This window comes from Heliangelus exortis, chromosome 1 (assembly GCF_036169615.1).
Source record: "Heliangelus exortis chromosome 1, bHelExo1.hap1, whole genome shotgun sequence".
In the NCBI taxonomy this organism is placed as follows: Eukaryota; Metazoa; Chordata; class Aves; order Apodiformes; family Trochilidae; genus Heliangelus; species Heliangelus exortis.
Genome location: NC_092422.1, coordinates 20,558,574 through 20,572,876, shown reverse-complemented (window position 1 = coordinate 20,572,876; position 14,303 = coordinate 20,558,574). Strand labels below are relative to the sequence as shown.

Genomic DNA, 14,303 nt, shown 5'->3' with positions numbered 1-14,303 from the left:
TCCTAGGTTGTGGTCTTAAACCCAGGCAGAGCCACAGATGCTCCTCAGGAGCTGAGCTGTGAAGGGAGGGAGCAGCCGGAGGATGGCAGTGTGGGCCACAGCCAGAAGCCTGGCCCTGAGATCTGGGCCTGGTTCTACTTTTCACTCTGTTTGGGGCCTTTTTTCAGACCAGAAGAAAATGGGGTGAGATTCCTCTGCCCTTCCAGGAACTAGAAGAAGACAGCTGGGGCAAGTGGGAGGTGGTGGAGAGCAGTCAGGCACCAGTTTCTTCTTGGAGCCAAAAGGACTGAGGTTTTTTTTGTTTGGGAGGGAGGGAACAAGTTTGCCCATGGAGGAAAAATGGTATCCTGCATTAATACAACCCCAGGAAAAAGAAAGGTCCTATATGGGACCCTCAGCCAGAGCTGAGCTAGGCCAAGGAAGTGCTTGGCACCTCTGTGCCTTGGACTCCCACATTGCACAAAAGATTATCCACAAAACACCATGGCCCTGCAGCAATGTGTGCAGTTATGGGCTTTAAAACCTTCGACCTTGCAAACAACAAACCATCTACACAGGCCAGAGCCACTGCGTGCCTTTGCTGACTGAACAGGTTTGCTGGATTTGGCCTGCTTGAAACACAGGCTGAGGGCGATGATGGTATGGGGCAGCCAACCTGGGTTTTGCCATGGAAGTCCCTTTTGGGGGCTAAATCATCAGGACTAGTGCTGCTGAGATGGGTGGAAGGACATGGCACGGGGAACGTGTCACTTCCCCGTGAATTGTTCAAAACTGGGAGATGTAGGAAATGAATCAGTGAGGAAGGCAACGAAGACATCAGATTACATATTTCTCCTGGGGCATGGAGGGGCTAGCCAGGGGTTTCACTGGTGCATTTTGTACCTGTCAAGAGAGTTGGAAATAGATGATCTATAAGGTCCCTTCTAACCCAAACTATTCTATGACTCCATTAATTTAATGTTTTTCTTGTCATGGGAGTCAACACATGCATTAGTGGCATTATTGTGCCAGCTGGAGCAGGATTGCAGATTCCTCTGGGTGAACCGTGGCTCTCGGTGAGGGCTGGGGAGCTGGGAAGCCTGGGGCTCTCCTGCCTGGGGCTTCCCAGCCCAGCTGTTCCTTTCTGCAAAGCCAAAAGTGTGTGGGTGAGGAGCATGGCACTCCCACCACGTCCTCCACACTGGGGCCGTGCTGCTAGCCAGGGAGATAACAGAGGCCCTGCGTGCTCCGAAGTGCATCAGTACATGTAGAGGGGGTGTCCTGGGGGGGCAGAAGAAGATAGCAGCCGAACCCTGGGCTCCGTCTCCAGGAGCGAATCCGCCGTCCCTTCCGCTGGGGCCAGGGCTGCGGCCACGGCTGGGACCGCGCCGTCGGGGCTGCTCCGCGGGTGGGCTGCCGGGCGACTCACGGCTCCCATCAGCGGATCAGGACCCGCTCTTCCCAGGAAGGACATGACAGCCGGGACTTGACACAAAAGGGAAAAGCGACGGGATCATGCAACGCGACCTGAGCGCGCTGGTGCATCTTTCTTTACCCTTGCCTTTTAAAAAAGATATTGAATTTAAAAATCCAACCGAGGCTGGATTTCACCAGCCAAGCAGACATTTCCCCGGAGGGGCTCCGGTCGCGGTGCTCCAGCGACTTCTAAGGGAGCTGAGCAAAGCCCAACCCGGGTAAACAGGGCCGGGAAGAGCGACGTGGCCTTTGCCTCCACCCCCGACACAGCGAACTTCTCTCCGGGAAGGTCTACCCACTGAATCCGAGCGTCTACTCGGACACCCCCCCAAGCCCTCTGGCTGAACAAAGCTTCTGCGGTATAATTTTTTTTTTTCCCTCTCCCTTCTCTCCTTAAGTTTCTGTTTTCCGGAGAGGAACTGGAGTGATGCGAGCTCAGGCCCGACAGCACCTGTAGGAAATAGCAGGGCTGGCCGGGGCATCGGGGACAGCCCGGGACCGGTGTCGGGCAGAGCCTGGCACAAGGTGCCACCCCACCTCCCCCGTCGATTCTTCCTTCCCAGCAACACGAATCCATTCGGGAACATTTTGCATCTAACCCGCTCCTTAGAGGCATGTGCTTAAACAAGCTGAATATCAACCCCATGATAAAAGTATTGGGTTATTCTGCAGCGTAATCTACATCAAAGCCTCGGGGGCTGCCGGCTTGAAAAGATCCAAGATGTTTTCTGAGTCCTTATCATGTCTGTGCTTAGGGGGAGTCATAAATTCCACAGGTCGAACTAACTAGCACACGATTCCTCCTTCCCTTCTCTCTCCTCGGCCACCAGAGGACTTTTTATTTTTTTTCCCTCCCTTTTTTTTTTTTTTTAACTTTGCAAACAAAGCTCCCGAGGCTCTGAGTCGTTAAGGTGGGGGAAGAGAGGACGATTTCCCCAAAAGCTACCCCAAGCTCTTCCTAAGTGTCAGAAAAATAAATTATTTAAAACTGAAAAGTATTAAAGATAAAGAAGGTTAATCCCCATCCGAGGGAAGCGTCCCGGCAAGAGGGAACACTTGGTGAAGAAGGGATGGCGGGGGCTGCGCGGCACTCGATCCTTCCCAGGGCTTACGGGGGGTCTCTGGCCAGGGACGGGGCTCCCCGGGATGTGCTGCCCGCCTCAGACCGCCTCAGTCCCGGGGCCCGAGGTGAGGATGAAACGTGAGATACCTGAAGAGCTGAGCATCGGCCGCTTCCTTCCCGAGGACCGAGGGCCCACCAGCGGGCAGCTCGGGCAGCAGGCAGCGGGCAGAAGGCAGAGGGGCCTGTTCCCAGCTTTTCTCACGTAATCACGCCGCTGACCTGACTGTCCCGGGACAGGTAGATCCCCTCAGAAATAATTATTTCAACTCAACAATTAAAGCTAGGACTTAAGGAGGAAGGAGAAGGAAGGAGCCTGGCGTATGCCTGTGCAGAGTCCCAGGATAAACGACCCTTCGGCAAAAAATGCAGGGATCATGATGGAGGGGAGGAAAGAAAATAATAATTAATAATAATAATAATAATAATAATAATAATAATAATAATAATAATAATAATAATAATAATAATAATAATATTCCCTGCAAATGGTAGCCCCGATCCGGCACTCGTCATCTGGAGAGGCGTTAGATCGTATTTTCCCTCTCAGAATCTAGCGAAATAGGAACAATCAAAGGAAGAGGGACAGATCAGTGACTCGCACGCGTTGCAGTCTCGGGGTCTTGTGAGGGGGTTCCAGCTCCTTTCCCAGGGCTGTGGTTCTGGGACGGAGCCCCACGACGGAGGCAGGGAAGGAGCGGGCAGATGCCAGGGAAGGCTCAGGAAACCTCCGCCTTGGACGCCGCTTCAGGACCACGGGGAAAAAAAGGAAAGGAACCCAGCTGAGGGAGACAGGCCCTTTCCCCAATCTCCTCGGGGAGCCCCGTTGGCTGAGGGGCAAGAGGGGGGACAAATCCTGCCTGAGTCGCAACGAAAAAAAGCCCAGACAGCCCCCAGGCACGTAGGTCTTATGGTGTACGCTGGTCGGGATTTTAAGACAGGGGAGTCCCTGGGCAGAGCGTCCCCCGCCCCAGCATCCAGGAAGACGTGGGGGAGGGTCTTCTGCGGCCGGGGATGCTCCGGAGCATCCATCCGAGGGGGTCGAGGGAAAAGCTGGAAGGGACCGGTCTCTTCGTTGCTCCCATGCTCTTGTGACAGCTGGCATCACTGTCCTATGGGTAAAGGTAGAGCCGAGCAGGAGAGAGCGGAGCAGTGCGTTCGCTGCGCATCCGGGAGGGCACGGTGCTGCCGCGGATCCTCCTCTGGGCTCTCATCTGTCCCCGCGGCCGGCGGCCCCCAGCCCTACCAGCTCAGCCTGGAGTCGGGTCTCAGCCCAAAGCACTGCCACCCTGCCTGTCGAGGACTCATGGACGGAGCCTTCGACACCGAAACGAGATAGTGCGGGGCTTGCAGGGGGTTGATGCATTTTACGTGCAGAGTTTTGTCATTTTAATGACTCCTTCCTCTGTTTACAGCATAATCAAATTCCCATCCGCATAGATCGGCTGTGTCGGTGCTTATCGGGAGAAACGATTACACTGAAGGGACGCGGCGTTTCTTTTCCAGAGTTACATTTCAGTCTCCTGCAGTAGCGAGCATTTGGGGATGCAAGCCCCTCTTCGTCTCCCCCTTATCCCACCGGCAGGGGTAAGGTGTGATGGTGGGAATGGGCAGCAGAGAGAGAAATCCCCTTTGGAGAAGGCTGCTGGCAGGGCAGGCGTCCCTCCATAATTCCTGTTGTGATGCTGTTATCGTAGGGTCCCAACCGTGGCTGTCAGCGCAACCTGCGAGTGACAAGTGACAGTGTGGGTGCAGGCACTGCATTACCGGCTATATGTAGGATGGGGGTACCCCGTTCCTCCCAGGCGGGGATACCCACGGCGGTTCCGAGGGAACCGCCCGTGCTCTCTTTCTGGGAGCGGTGCTCCGTCCTTCTCCCTTTGAGTTACCCGGTTCCCCACGGTCACAGGACCCTCCCGGCTACCTTGGGGGTTTTTGCTGAATTAGTCCCACTTGTGTTAAAGCACAGCTCTGCGCAGCCCCACGGTCAGCACCGAAGGGCCCACTGGAAAGGGGAGAAGGAGAGAGGTTTACAGGGACTGGGGATCTGCCTTTGCAGAGCTAAAGTCCTCCCTCGGATGCAAAACGTCCCGTCCCAGTGACCCAGGGAGCTGCGCTGCTCCAGTGAACCGTGCTGGGAAAACGGGGGGACGCTCCCGTCCTCATCCATTTTTTCTCGGCGGGTGAAAAGTTTTCTCTCTGTGTCATGGGAAAAGATGCGAATATGCAAACATTGTTTGGCATTGTCCCTGCTCAGGGTGAAAAGTTAAAGCATAAAGGCGGAGAGGGGAAGCTGAGAGGGGGTCTCCTCTTCAAAGGGGTCTGGCTGGGCTAGGGGAGCCGGCTGCATCTAGCCCGGGAGCCGCTCTTCCAAGGCCAGCATTTCCAGAGGGTTTCCAAGACGTCGGGATGGGAAAAAGGCTATGTGCGTGGAGGGTCAAGTCGCCGGTTTCCCCGTGGGCTCGGCCGCACTACAGTGAGGGAATCGCCCCCAAGGTGGAGGGCTTCGGGCAGAGGCGACTGATTCCCCTCTCAGCCAGGCCCCAGCCGTCGGAAGGATGCTGGGGCCTCGCTCCAGCGGAGGGCACGAGGGCAGCTGGTGTTTTAGGCAAAGGCACTCCCAGCCCTCACCCCTTCCGGGCAGCGGGGCCCAGGCTGGGACAGGGAAGGTGAGCAGCTCCTGGCCTCGAAGCTCTGCAGGCACACGAGGGGGGGGAGGAGGCAGCGCTCTAGGAGCGGTGGGATTTCTCCTCTTACCTCTTCATCGCCCGCGACCGAGCTGGAGCAGGAGCGGGTGGGAAGGGCGATAGAAAAAGCAGTAGGTCGTCGCGGTGGGGTTTGTTGCTTAAAAAAACCACGACAAAATGGCTTTGTGGATTTTTAATCAAAACTCCCTCCTCCTCCGCCCCTTCCCCCTCCCAGCCCCAAGCACGGAGAAGAGCTGGTTAAAGTGCTGCCTCCAGATCGGCCTAGATGCACGGTTCCCATATTCCCACCCTCGCCCTTAGATCTCCCTCTCTGTCTTTTGCAAGTCTCTTGATTTCATCCTTTGAACCTGTGATTGGAGGTTAAAGTGCACCAGGTTGCAATGGAAGGAGGAAGCTCTTAAACAATAAAGGCTTGAATATTTAGCTGTGATCAGGTCGCTGCCCTCTCCTTATCTTTTTAAATGCAAATCGTCTTTTAGGGGTAGTAGCTATATACCCAGCGCCTCTCCACGTCACCTGCCTTTGGTGTGTCTGGGCCATTACTAATAGAGCCTTGTAAACAATCGTTAATCATGTAAGTGCTGCCGGCCATTGGATTCGGACCGGGAGCCGGGAGCAGGGAGCGCGGAGCGCAGCGCGGGGCCGCGGCCCCTCCGCCTGCCCCCTCCCCGCCCCGGGCAGCCCGGCCCCAGGCAGCAGGCGCACCGCGGCGAGAGCCCCCAGCAGCATGCGGAGAGCCGCCGCCGGGGCCCCGCCAGCATGTACGTGAGCTACCTCTTGGACAAGGACGGGCCCATGTACCCCGGCCCGGTGCGACACTCGGGGGGTCTCAACCTGGCGGCGCAGAACTTCGTGGGCGCCCCGCAGTACGCAGACTACGGCGGCTACCATGTGAACCTCGACAGCGCACAGTCGCCCGGGCCGGCTTGGCCCGCGCCCTACGCCGCCCCGCTCCGCGACGACTGGGGCGCCTACAGCCAAGGGGCACCGCCGGCCGCCGGCCCCGTCCACGGCCTGAACGGCGGCTCCCCCGCCGCCGCCATGGCCTACAGCCCCGCCGACTACCACCACCACCCGCACGCCCACCACCACGCCGGCCCCGCTCCCCACTGCTCCGCCGGGGTCATGCAGCCCCTCAACGCCGCCGCCGCTTCTGCCCCCGAGACGCTCTCCCCCGGCGGGCAACGCCGCGGCCTCTGCGAGTGGATGAGGAAACCGGCGCAGCCCCCGCTCAGCAGCCAGGGTAAGCACGGGACGAGAAGAGGCGGGCGGGAGGGCGGGGGGCTGCCCCATCGACCGCTCCCCCGGGGCGCCGAGTGCCGGCCGAGGAGGAGGGGACAGCACCCCGAAACAGCTCGAGGGCCGGTCCTCGGAAGAACGGGGACTGCTGGGCTGGGCCGACAGCGTTCCGCGCTCCGCGGTATAGCCCAGTTGGGAGCGGGTACGGCTCATCCGCCGGGAACAGGGCCGGTACCTGAGGGTGCGCTCAAGCGGAGCTGGGCGGAACGTCCCGGGATCGCCAGGAAACGCTCGCTCTTCCTCCTCCTGCCCTGCTCATCCGCTTATAGCCACTTAGAAGATTTTTATAACCAATTATAGTCACATAAATCATCCGCATTTGTTTCTGAGTCACTGGGCGCCTACCCTTTATTAAGGGCTTCGTGCATTCGGGCCTCCCGAGGGGTGGTTGCGGCTGCCCAGCGACCTCTGCGGCTGTGTCCCCGGACGGTCCGGGTCGGGTCGGAGGGGCTGGAGGTGCGAGGGCGTTCCCTCTCCCCCCCCCCCGCCTTCTGTCCCTGCTGGCGGGGGGCCAGCCGCGGCCTCGGCCTCGGCGGGCAGGACGGGTCAGGCCGTGGCCGGCGCCGCTCTCCCTTGTGATGTTAATACCCCGCAGACCCTCTCTTTTATTTCCCCCTTGCATCTGCCAGGGTAGATATGTGTGTGTCCGCTCTTTGATATATTCCTTCCGCGGCCGTTTTCGGTTGTTTTCTTCTATTTTTCCCTTTCTCTTTCCTCGTGTGCTTATTTTTGTTTGTGTGGTTTTTTGTTGTATTTTTTTGTTTGGTTGGTTGGCTGGTTTGATTTTTGTGTGTGTGTGTGTTTTTTTTTAATATATAAAAATATTTTTAAATGGTGAAAATGCTGCCAAGCATCGCGGTAATTAACGACTGCTGGTCGCTTTCCCCTCTGTGCCTTGCGCGACGGACGGCAGGGCCGGTGGGGGTGTCGATGCGGTATGGGGTGGGGGTCCCGGCCACGCCCGCGGCCGCCGCGCCTCGGGGGAAGTCCCAAAGCTCAAGATGAGGATAGCGGTGGAGCTCTCCCAAGCCCGTCGCACTTCCCACAGCAGCCCGTGGTGTTCCCACAGTTTGGGCTTGTGCTATGATGGCCGGTCCCTTGTCTCCATTCAAATTCTGCCTTTGGAGCCAGTGTTTATGTTAATGCGCAGGGCTGGGGGGATGAAAGCGCCTGCCGCCATTTGTTCAGTAGTGGTAATTCAAACAGAATGTGGCTGTCATTAAGGCTTTGAGAGGGGTTTTTCTTTGATAAGATCTCCTTGTCCTGCATTGTTTGGAATTGTGTTCCCTATTCACTGGCTCTGGGGATTTTTCTCTGATCAGGCTTGTATCTTTACAGGGTGCTTTTGTTGTGGTTTGCAGAAAGTTTACCTGAACAAAGTCAGCCTGCTAGCAATAAAGCACCTTGGGGGCAGAGACTCCCCACCTCGGCTCCCTGGGGAACGGGAGGGCCGGGAACACAACCAGTTGAACAAGAAACCCTAGGGAGAAAGGAGGTCAGCGGCTGTGGCGACGCACGCTCGTCGGCCTCTCGCTGGCATTCGCCTTCGCATTTCGTTGTGTTTGGGTTTTGGGAGGATTTTTTATATCTAAAGTTGCACGCCGCGCTTCCAGGCTCTCCAAGAAATCGCCTCAGTCGCTGCCCCGTCGCCGGGGGAGAAGCGGGGGGAGACGGAGTTCGGGCAGACTCGGAGTGCACCCCGACAGCCGCTTCCTGTTCTCCGCGCTTAAATAGGTGTTTCTCGTTTAGAAACGAAGCCGCCAAGCCCTAGAAGAGGCTTTTATTTTTTTTCCTCTTCCCTTCTCTTTGTAAAAAATTGTTCTGGGTAGGAAAGGCAAAACAAAACCGAAAGACAACAGCAAGTGCACAACCAAGGCGACCCAAGAGCAACGCACGGACGTGCGGCGGGGTTTGGGACAGGCAGCGGGGCCGAGAGCCCGAGTTTGCCCTTGAATCTGGCATTCTGGGGGGTTTCTCCCACGTCCCCATGGAATTGTGGAACTGCTTCTCCCCCCTGTGTTTGTTGTGCTCAGCAAAGGCCCGAACAGGGCGAGGAGAGCAGGAAGCCGAAGAGGCCGGATCCTGCTCCCTCTGCATCCGCCGACAGCGGAGCCTTTTCCTTTCCCAACCCCGGCTTTATTCTCCGCAGTTAAAACCAGGACGAAAGACAAGTACCGCGTCGTATACACCGACCACCAGCGGCTGGAGCTGGAGAAGGAGTTTCATTACAGCCGCTACATCACCATCAGGAGGAAAGCGGAGCTGGCCTCCAACCTGGGGCTGTCGGAGAGGCAGGTCTGTCCCTCCAGTCACTTTCCCCGGTCCCGCCACGTGTGGCCGGGATACACAGGGAGGGATGTGTGGGGCAGGAATGCGTAAGGTCGGGATGTGGGGGATTGGAATTGCGTGAAGGCGGGAAGAACGTGACAAGGATTGCACGGGGTCGGGGTGTGCGGGGCAGGTTTTGAGCGGAGTAGGCATTGCGCGGGGCAGGGATGCGCTCCCGATGCGGCCGCGGGGAGGGGCGGCCGCGGGGAGCAGCCCCCCTCACTCCCTTTTTCCTCCCCCGGCAGGTGAAAATCTGGTTCCAGAACAGGCGGGCAAAGGAGAGGAAGATCAACAAGAAGAAACTGCAGCAGGCGCAGCCCGGCGGTGCGGAGCCGCTCAGCCCCAGCGCCCCGCTGCAGGCTCCCGCGGGTGGGGCGGCCGCTGCTGGGCTGGGCCCCGCTGCCCCCCAGTGACCGCCGTCGAGGCTCCGCGGAACAGGGACAGCTGGTGGGCGCGGCGGGGCCGGGTCGGGCCTGCCCGGGGCCGGGGGGCACGGTGCGAGAAACATCCCCCCACCCCCCATGCACTACATCGCCCCGCGGGGCCGGCCATGTGTACAGATGTACAGTGTATGTGTCTCGTCGTTCCGGGGGAAGCGTGGTCATCGCTTTATAATTAATATTATTATTATTATGTTTGGGTGGCTTTTTTACCCTGGAGTTTGTTAGATAAAAGGGGGCACTGCCTGCCAGTCCACCCCCGGTGAATCTCAGGGATTGGTCCGAAAGACCATAGAAATGTTGGGCTAATGATGAATTTTAACAGAAAAAAAAAATTAAAGCACATTTTTTTTATTTTATATTTTATTTTCTTTTTTTCCTCACAACCATAAATACGTAAAAAGTTCATTCTGGCCCAAGGGCCAGAGCAGACAAGATAAGGCACTGCTTAAACGTTCAGAAGTGAATTGCTTAATGTTAGATACTTGTAAAAGAGCCCATAAATCTGGTGCTGATAGTCATCCAGCCAGATTTATTAGCCACACTGCTGAGAAATTGGACGAATGAAGTCTCCACTGAAAAAGGTGTCCTGCCATGCTAGAGCGAGAAGCCTTGTTTGTGTGTGCACAGTAGTACTGCGAAGTGTTTGGTGCCTTTTTGGAATGTCACATTGGTTATGTGTTTTCCCTCATCTTCTGAGAACTTCCAGCTTGTTTTGACTTTTTTTTCCAGCCAGTTTTCCAAAGTTGCCTTGGGTTTACCACGTTTACATAGGCTTCATTGCAGTCTCACTGGAAACCATGGTGGGAACCGGGGCAGAGATGGCAACCAACTCATCTAGTCAGAGATGAAGACATGGGAAGGCCAGATGACTTAGCCCAATCAGCCTGGCTGTTTGCTGTCTGTACAACTCACTTGTGGCTGGAAAAATCCCCCATGAGAAGTGAGGCCATGTGGCCAGGCTGGGCAACAATGCTGCAGCCATTACCTGGGCCTGAGTGTAGGACCAGTTTGTTTGAGCATGGGCCTCGTCAGTGATGAGAGGTCTGTCCAGCCCCAAACATATCACATGAGTTTCAGACTTCTCCAGCATTTGGCCTGTGTTGTGTCCTTTTTTTAAATGGAGTTTATTTAAAATATTCAATTTACCTTTTTATTTTACTTTGGGAGGTGTGTGCGTGCATTTAATTTTTCTTCTTCCTGTCACTTCTCACCTTTTGTTTAATGCCAAAGTCAAAGTCCAACAGAATAACAGAATCTGCTTGCAGGACTGCAGAGGGAGGATTGGTTGGCCAGGGCCTAGCCTCATGGACAAGGTAGCTCTCTCTGCCCAGAAGAGCTTTGGGGAAATGGTGAGCACCAAAATTTCTGATGCTTTATTTTGGCTGTATGTAGCTCCATGGTTTGCTGGGCCAAGGGCTGGGTTCTCTCTGGAGACTGACAGCAGTTGTGCAAACCTGATGCAGGACGCCTGTGCCTGGAGAAAGACCACAGTGGACAGGAGCACTTCCTGTGTAGGTTTGCTTTTATGCCTCATGCACAGTCTCTGAAGCAGAGACCTGGGTGCAGCACCCAATCAGTTGCACATGGGTTTGAGACACACAGTGTCCTGCTGAGTCCAGCGTCCATGGTTTGCTCTGGACCAGAGAGAGACAGGACCCATATCCATCTTTCTTTAGCTCTTGAATCTTTCCTTACCTCTTGGTACTTGGATCTTTATGGAGAAGCTGCTTTCCTGGGGACACCTAAAGCTGAGCAGCACCCAAACTGAAGAGCTTGGCTCTGCAGCACCACCCTTAAACTGCAGGAGAGCTGTTGCACCAGGGGTGGCTGAGGTAACAGGACTTCGCAGTCCTTATTCTTTCACCTGTGTTCTCCCCAAGGGGGCACAAGGGCTCTCAGGGGACAGTGGCCGTGCAGCAGCCAGGGCACAGGCAACTCTGGGTGGCACCAATCCCTTCGACGATGCCCTCTGGTGCCCGGGTCCACCTTAGCAGCATTGATCCCCGGCCCGGCTGCTGCCTGAGTTGCTACGGGTTGCTGCGATACGCCTGTCAATAAACCCTGTTTGGATTGTGGAGCAGAGCGCAAGGTTTGTTTGTTTAGTGGTTAGAGGTTCAAAAGTCGGCATTGTCCCACTGCAAACGAGCACAAGTTTTTTCTCTCTAAGGAAAAGGTAGCTGCAGCCAGAGGGAGGGAGAGATATCTGTGGGCCCTTTTATTTGCTTCCAGGAATAATTAATGGCAGTGCAAAAAAAGATGACCACGGAACTATGAAAGGCCATTCATAAGTAAATTAATCACAAAGGATCTGGGGATGTGAGAGGTGCTTCTTGACATGGCTTTGGTGGCATTTCTCCATGCCCATGGAAAAGCCCAGGGCTCCCCATTGCAATGGTGGCAATCAGATGCCTCCCAGTACAGCCTGGACATGACAACCTTTGGGACAGTTCCTGCAGCCCTTCAGAAGATCTCTTGCTTGTAGGACTTCTGAGAAATTGCATTGCCCACTTCGAGGTGAACTGCTTGTTGTTCACAAAGGTTTGAAGTCTCCAAAAGTTCATTAGAGACACATAAGCAAGCCTGACACTTTTAAATAACCCCTTTACAGATCTTTGTTTCTTTCCTAGCAAACATTTTCTGAGCTCTCCTCAAATTCTTGATGATGGCAATGCAGAAAATTAATGTCTTAGCGTTGAAAAGGAACCAACCAAGAAAATTGTATTCACATTTCAAACTTTTTCTCCCTCCTGTCCCCAGGCAAATAAACCAGCAACCTTCTGACTTCCTTTATATTCTGTAAAGGACTCTAAAAAGCACAAACTGAGTCTCTTGCTTATTTGAAGGGGTATATTTGCAGCAATGTGGAGGAGCTGCTTCCTTCCCTCCTGCATGTTCTGCTGTGCTGTGACTCAGGTGAACACAGGCAGTTTCTTCTAATTAATGTGTCAGCTTCTACAATGCCCCCAGTTCCACTCTCAGTTTCTGGTTCTTTCAGAAGTGAAACTTAATTTCATTGAAATGGGGACAGAAGCTCATTTGCAAAGGGATAGCAAAAAGTTGAGCTATTTTCTAAAACAAATAGTTTGTTGCTAGGAGACTGGAGATAGAAACCTGGAAATCCTTTTCTAGCCCTTATTTTCTAAATTGAAGTATCATCTAATTTGGGATGACACCTACTGAATTCCCCTGCAGACACTTGTAAAGTATAGGAAGTATGGGAAAACAGAGGGTGAAAGCTCCTGGAAATTTCTCATTTCATTTGCACGTGGGTTTCTAGTTACCCATCTTTGGCACCCAGCAGGCCCCAGTCCAAGTAAGCGATGGCAAGATGGCAGGTAACAGGAGTAATTCTCCTCTTGTTCCTAATTTTCTTTAAGTATAATAATACCTAACACAAATTAATATCTTATATAATTTATCTACAATAGATAATCTATCTAATGTAATATCTAACCTATTGGTCAAGGTAGAGGTTTTGATTCAGTTCCAAGGTCTGATGTGCTTCATATACTCTTAGGCTGGTTTGGGTTAGAAGAGATCTTTAAAGGTCACCTAACCCAATCCCCTCCACTAAGCAGGGACATGTGCAACTTGATCGGGTTGTTCAGAGCCCCATCCAACCTGACCTTGAATGTTTTCAAACATGGGGCATCTACCAGCTCTCTGAGCAAACTCTTCCATTGTTTCACCACCTTCATTGTAAAAAAAATCTTTATATCTAGTCTGAATCTACCCTGCTTTAGTTAAAGTTCTAACTGTTCATTTCTAACCTGCTGATCTATAGCACTGGAACTGTACTGAAGATTCCAAATGTAGCCTCCTGGTTCTGCACCCATCTCTAACAGGCAGGATTGGAAAGAAGGCATTTCTAGTGTTCTTCCAAAAGAAGAGAACAAACCAAACAGAGCACATGGCCCTTTCCTGTTCTTGGAATTCTGCTTCCCTTAGTAAGCCAGGTATTTTCTGGCAGCTGTTGCAAGCTCAAGTAGGGTTTTTTTTGAGTCAGCTCCTGTTCCCCTAACATGCCTTGTTGCCTTCCATGGAGTTACAGCCTCTTCCTTCAGAAAAGTTGCATAGGGCCAAAGACCTTTGTAAGAGAAAATCTTCCTTATCTCTGGCATTCTTTGGAAAGGGATGCTCATTGCTGCAGAACCTCCCTTCCTCTGTGAGCAAGCAAGACAAGCTTTAAGACATGGAAACTGAGATGGCTTGGAGTCTAATTTTTCCATGCCATGGACTGACCATACAAACAGAAAAATCTTTCGAGGCTATGAGACTTGCTTGGTCTTTTGCCATAATGAGTGAAAGCAGAAAGGTCAGTTAGGGCTTCCAACAAGGGCTTGCTTGTAACCAAAGCTTTAGAGAGGTCCTGCTGCAAAACTCAAACACTAGAAATTAGTGGAAAATGGACAAGACATGGTCACCAGAGGTCTTCCGAGCCTCCAAAGGCTCCTAGATCAAGCAGGAGTCAAAAGGCAATAGCATTCATGGTCTTTCTTCCTTTTCCCACAATTTGAGAATGAGCCAATCCCTCTCACAGAGATTTTCAGAAGTGATATAAAGAGCTACTTAACCATTAACTATTGTGATTTTTTAAAGATAACAAGCTCCCCACTATATTTGGGGAAATTACAGTCCTAAACTAATCTAGGGAATTTCTTTATTTTTGCAAAATTTAAGAACATGAAAGAGAAGTCATTCTCTCTCTGAGAGAAACACTTCTTATCAGCTATTAAGATAATTTTATTCTAGTTTAAAATTAAAATGTGTTGTTCCATGTATCATAAATGGTAGTAATAGGAAAAAATAAAATTACTCATTTTTCATACATAGGAAGGAACTATATTGTTTCTATGTAAATAATGCCCATTTTTTAGATCTTCTTTGATCCTCATCAAGATGCTTACATGCAACTATAGATGTAGAGGTAACCACCATGAGCTGAAAAGG

At 53.2% G+C, this 14,303-nt stretch overlaps 1 protein-coding gene across 1 annotated transcript; it reads left to right on the top strand.

Moving 5' to 3' along the window:
* The first annotated feature begins 5,760 nt into the window (after positions 1–5,760).
* CDX2 (caudal type homeobox 2) lies at positions 5,761–9,707 on the top strand. The gene is made up of 3 exons (XM_071736512.1): positions 5,761–6,526; positions 8,732–8,877; positions 9,156–9,707. Exons 1-3 carry the CDS (start codon positions 6,043–6,045, stop codon positions 9,321–9,323), a joined length of 798 nt encoding a protein of 265 aa, XP_071592613.1. The 5' UTR covers positions 5,761–6,042; the 3' UTR covers positions 9,324–9,707.
* The last annotated feature ends 4,596 nt before the right edge of the window (positions 9,708–14,303 follow it).

Coding starts and splice junctions, on each gene's coding strand:
- CDX2 (XM_071736512.1), top strand. CDS start 6,043: ATGTACGTGAGCTACCTCTTGGACAAGGACGGGCCCATGTACCCCGGC. Junction 6,527..8,731: donor GCCCCCGCTCAGCAGCCAGG/GTAAGCACGGGA, acceptor TATTCTCCGCAG/TTAAAACCAGGACGAAAGAC. Junction 8,878..9,155: donor TGGGGCTGTCGGAGAGGCAG/GTCTGTCCCTCC, acceptor CTCCCCCGGCAG/GTGAAAATCTGGTTCCAGAA.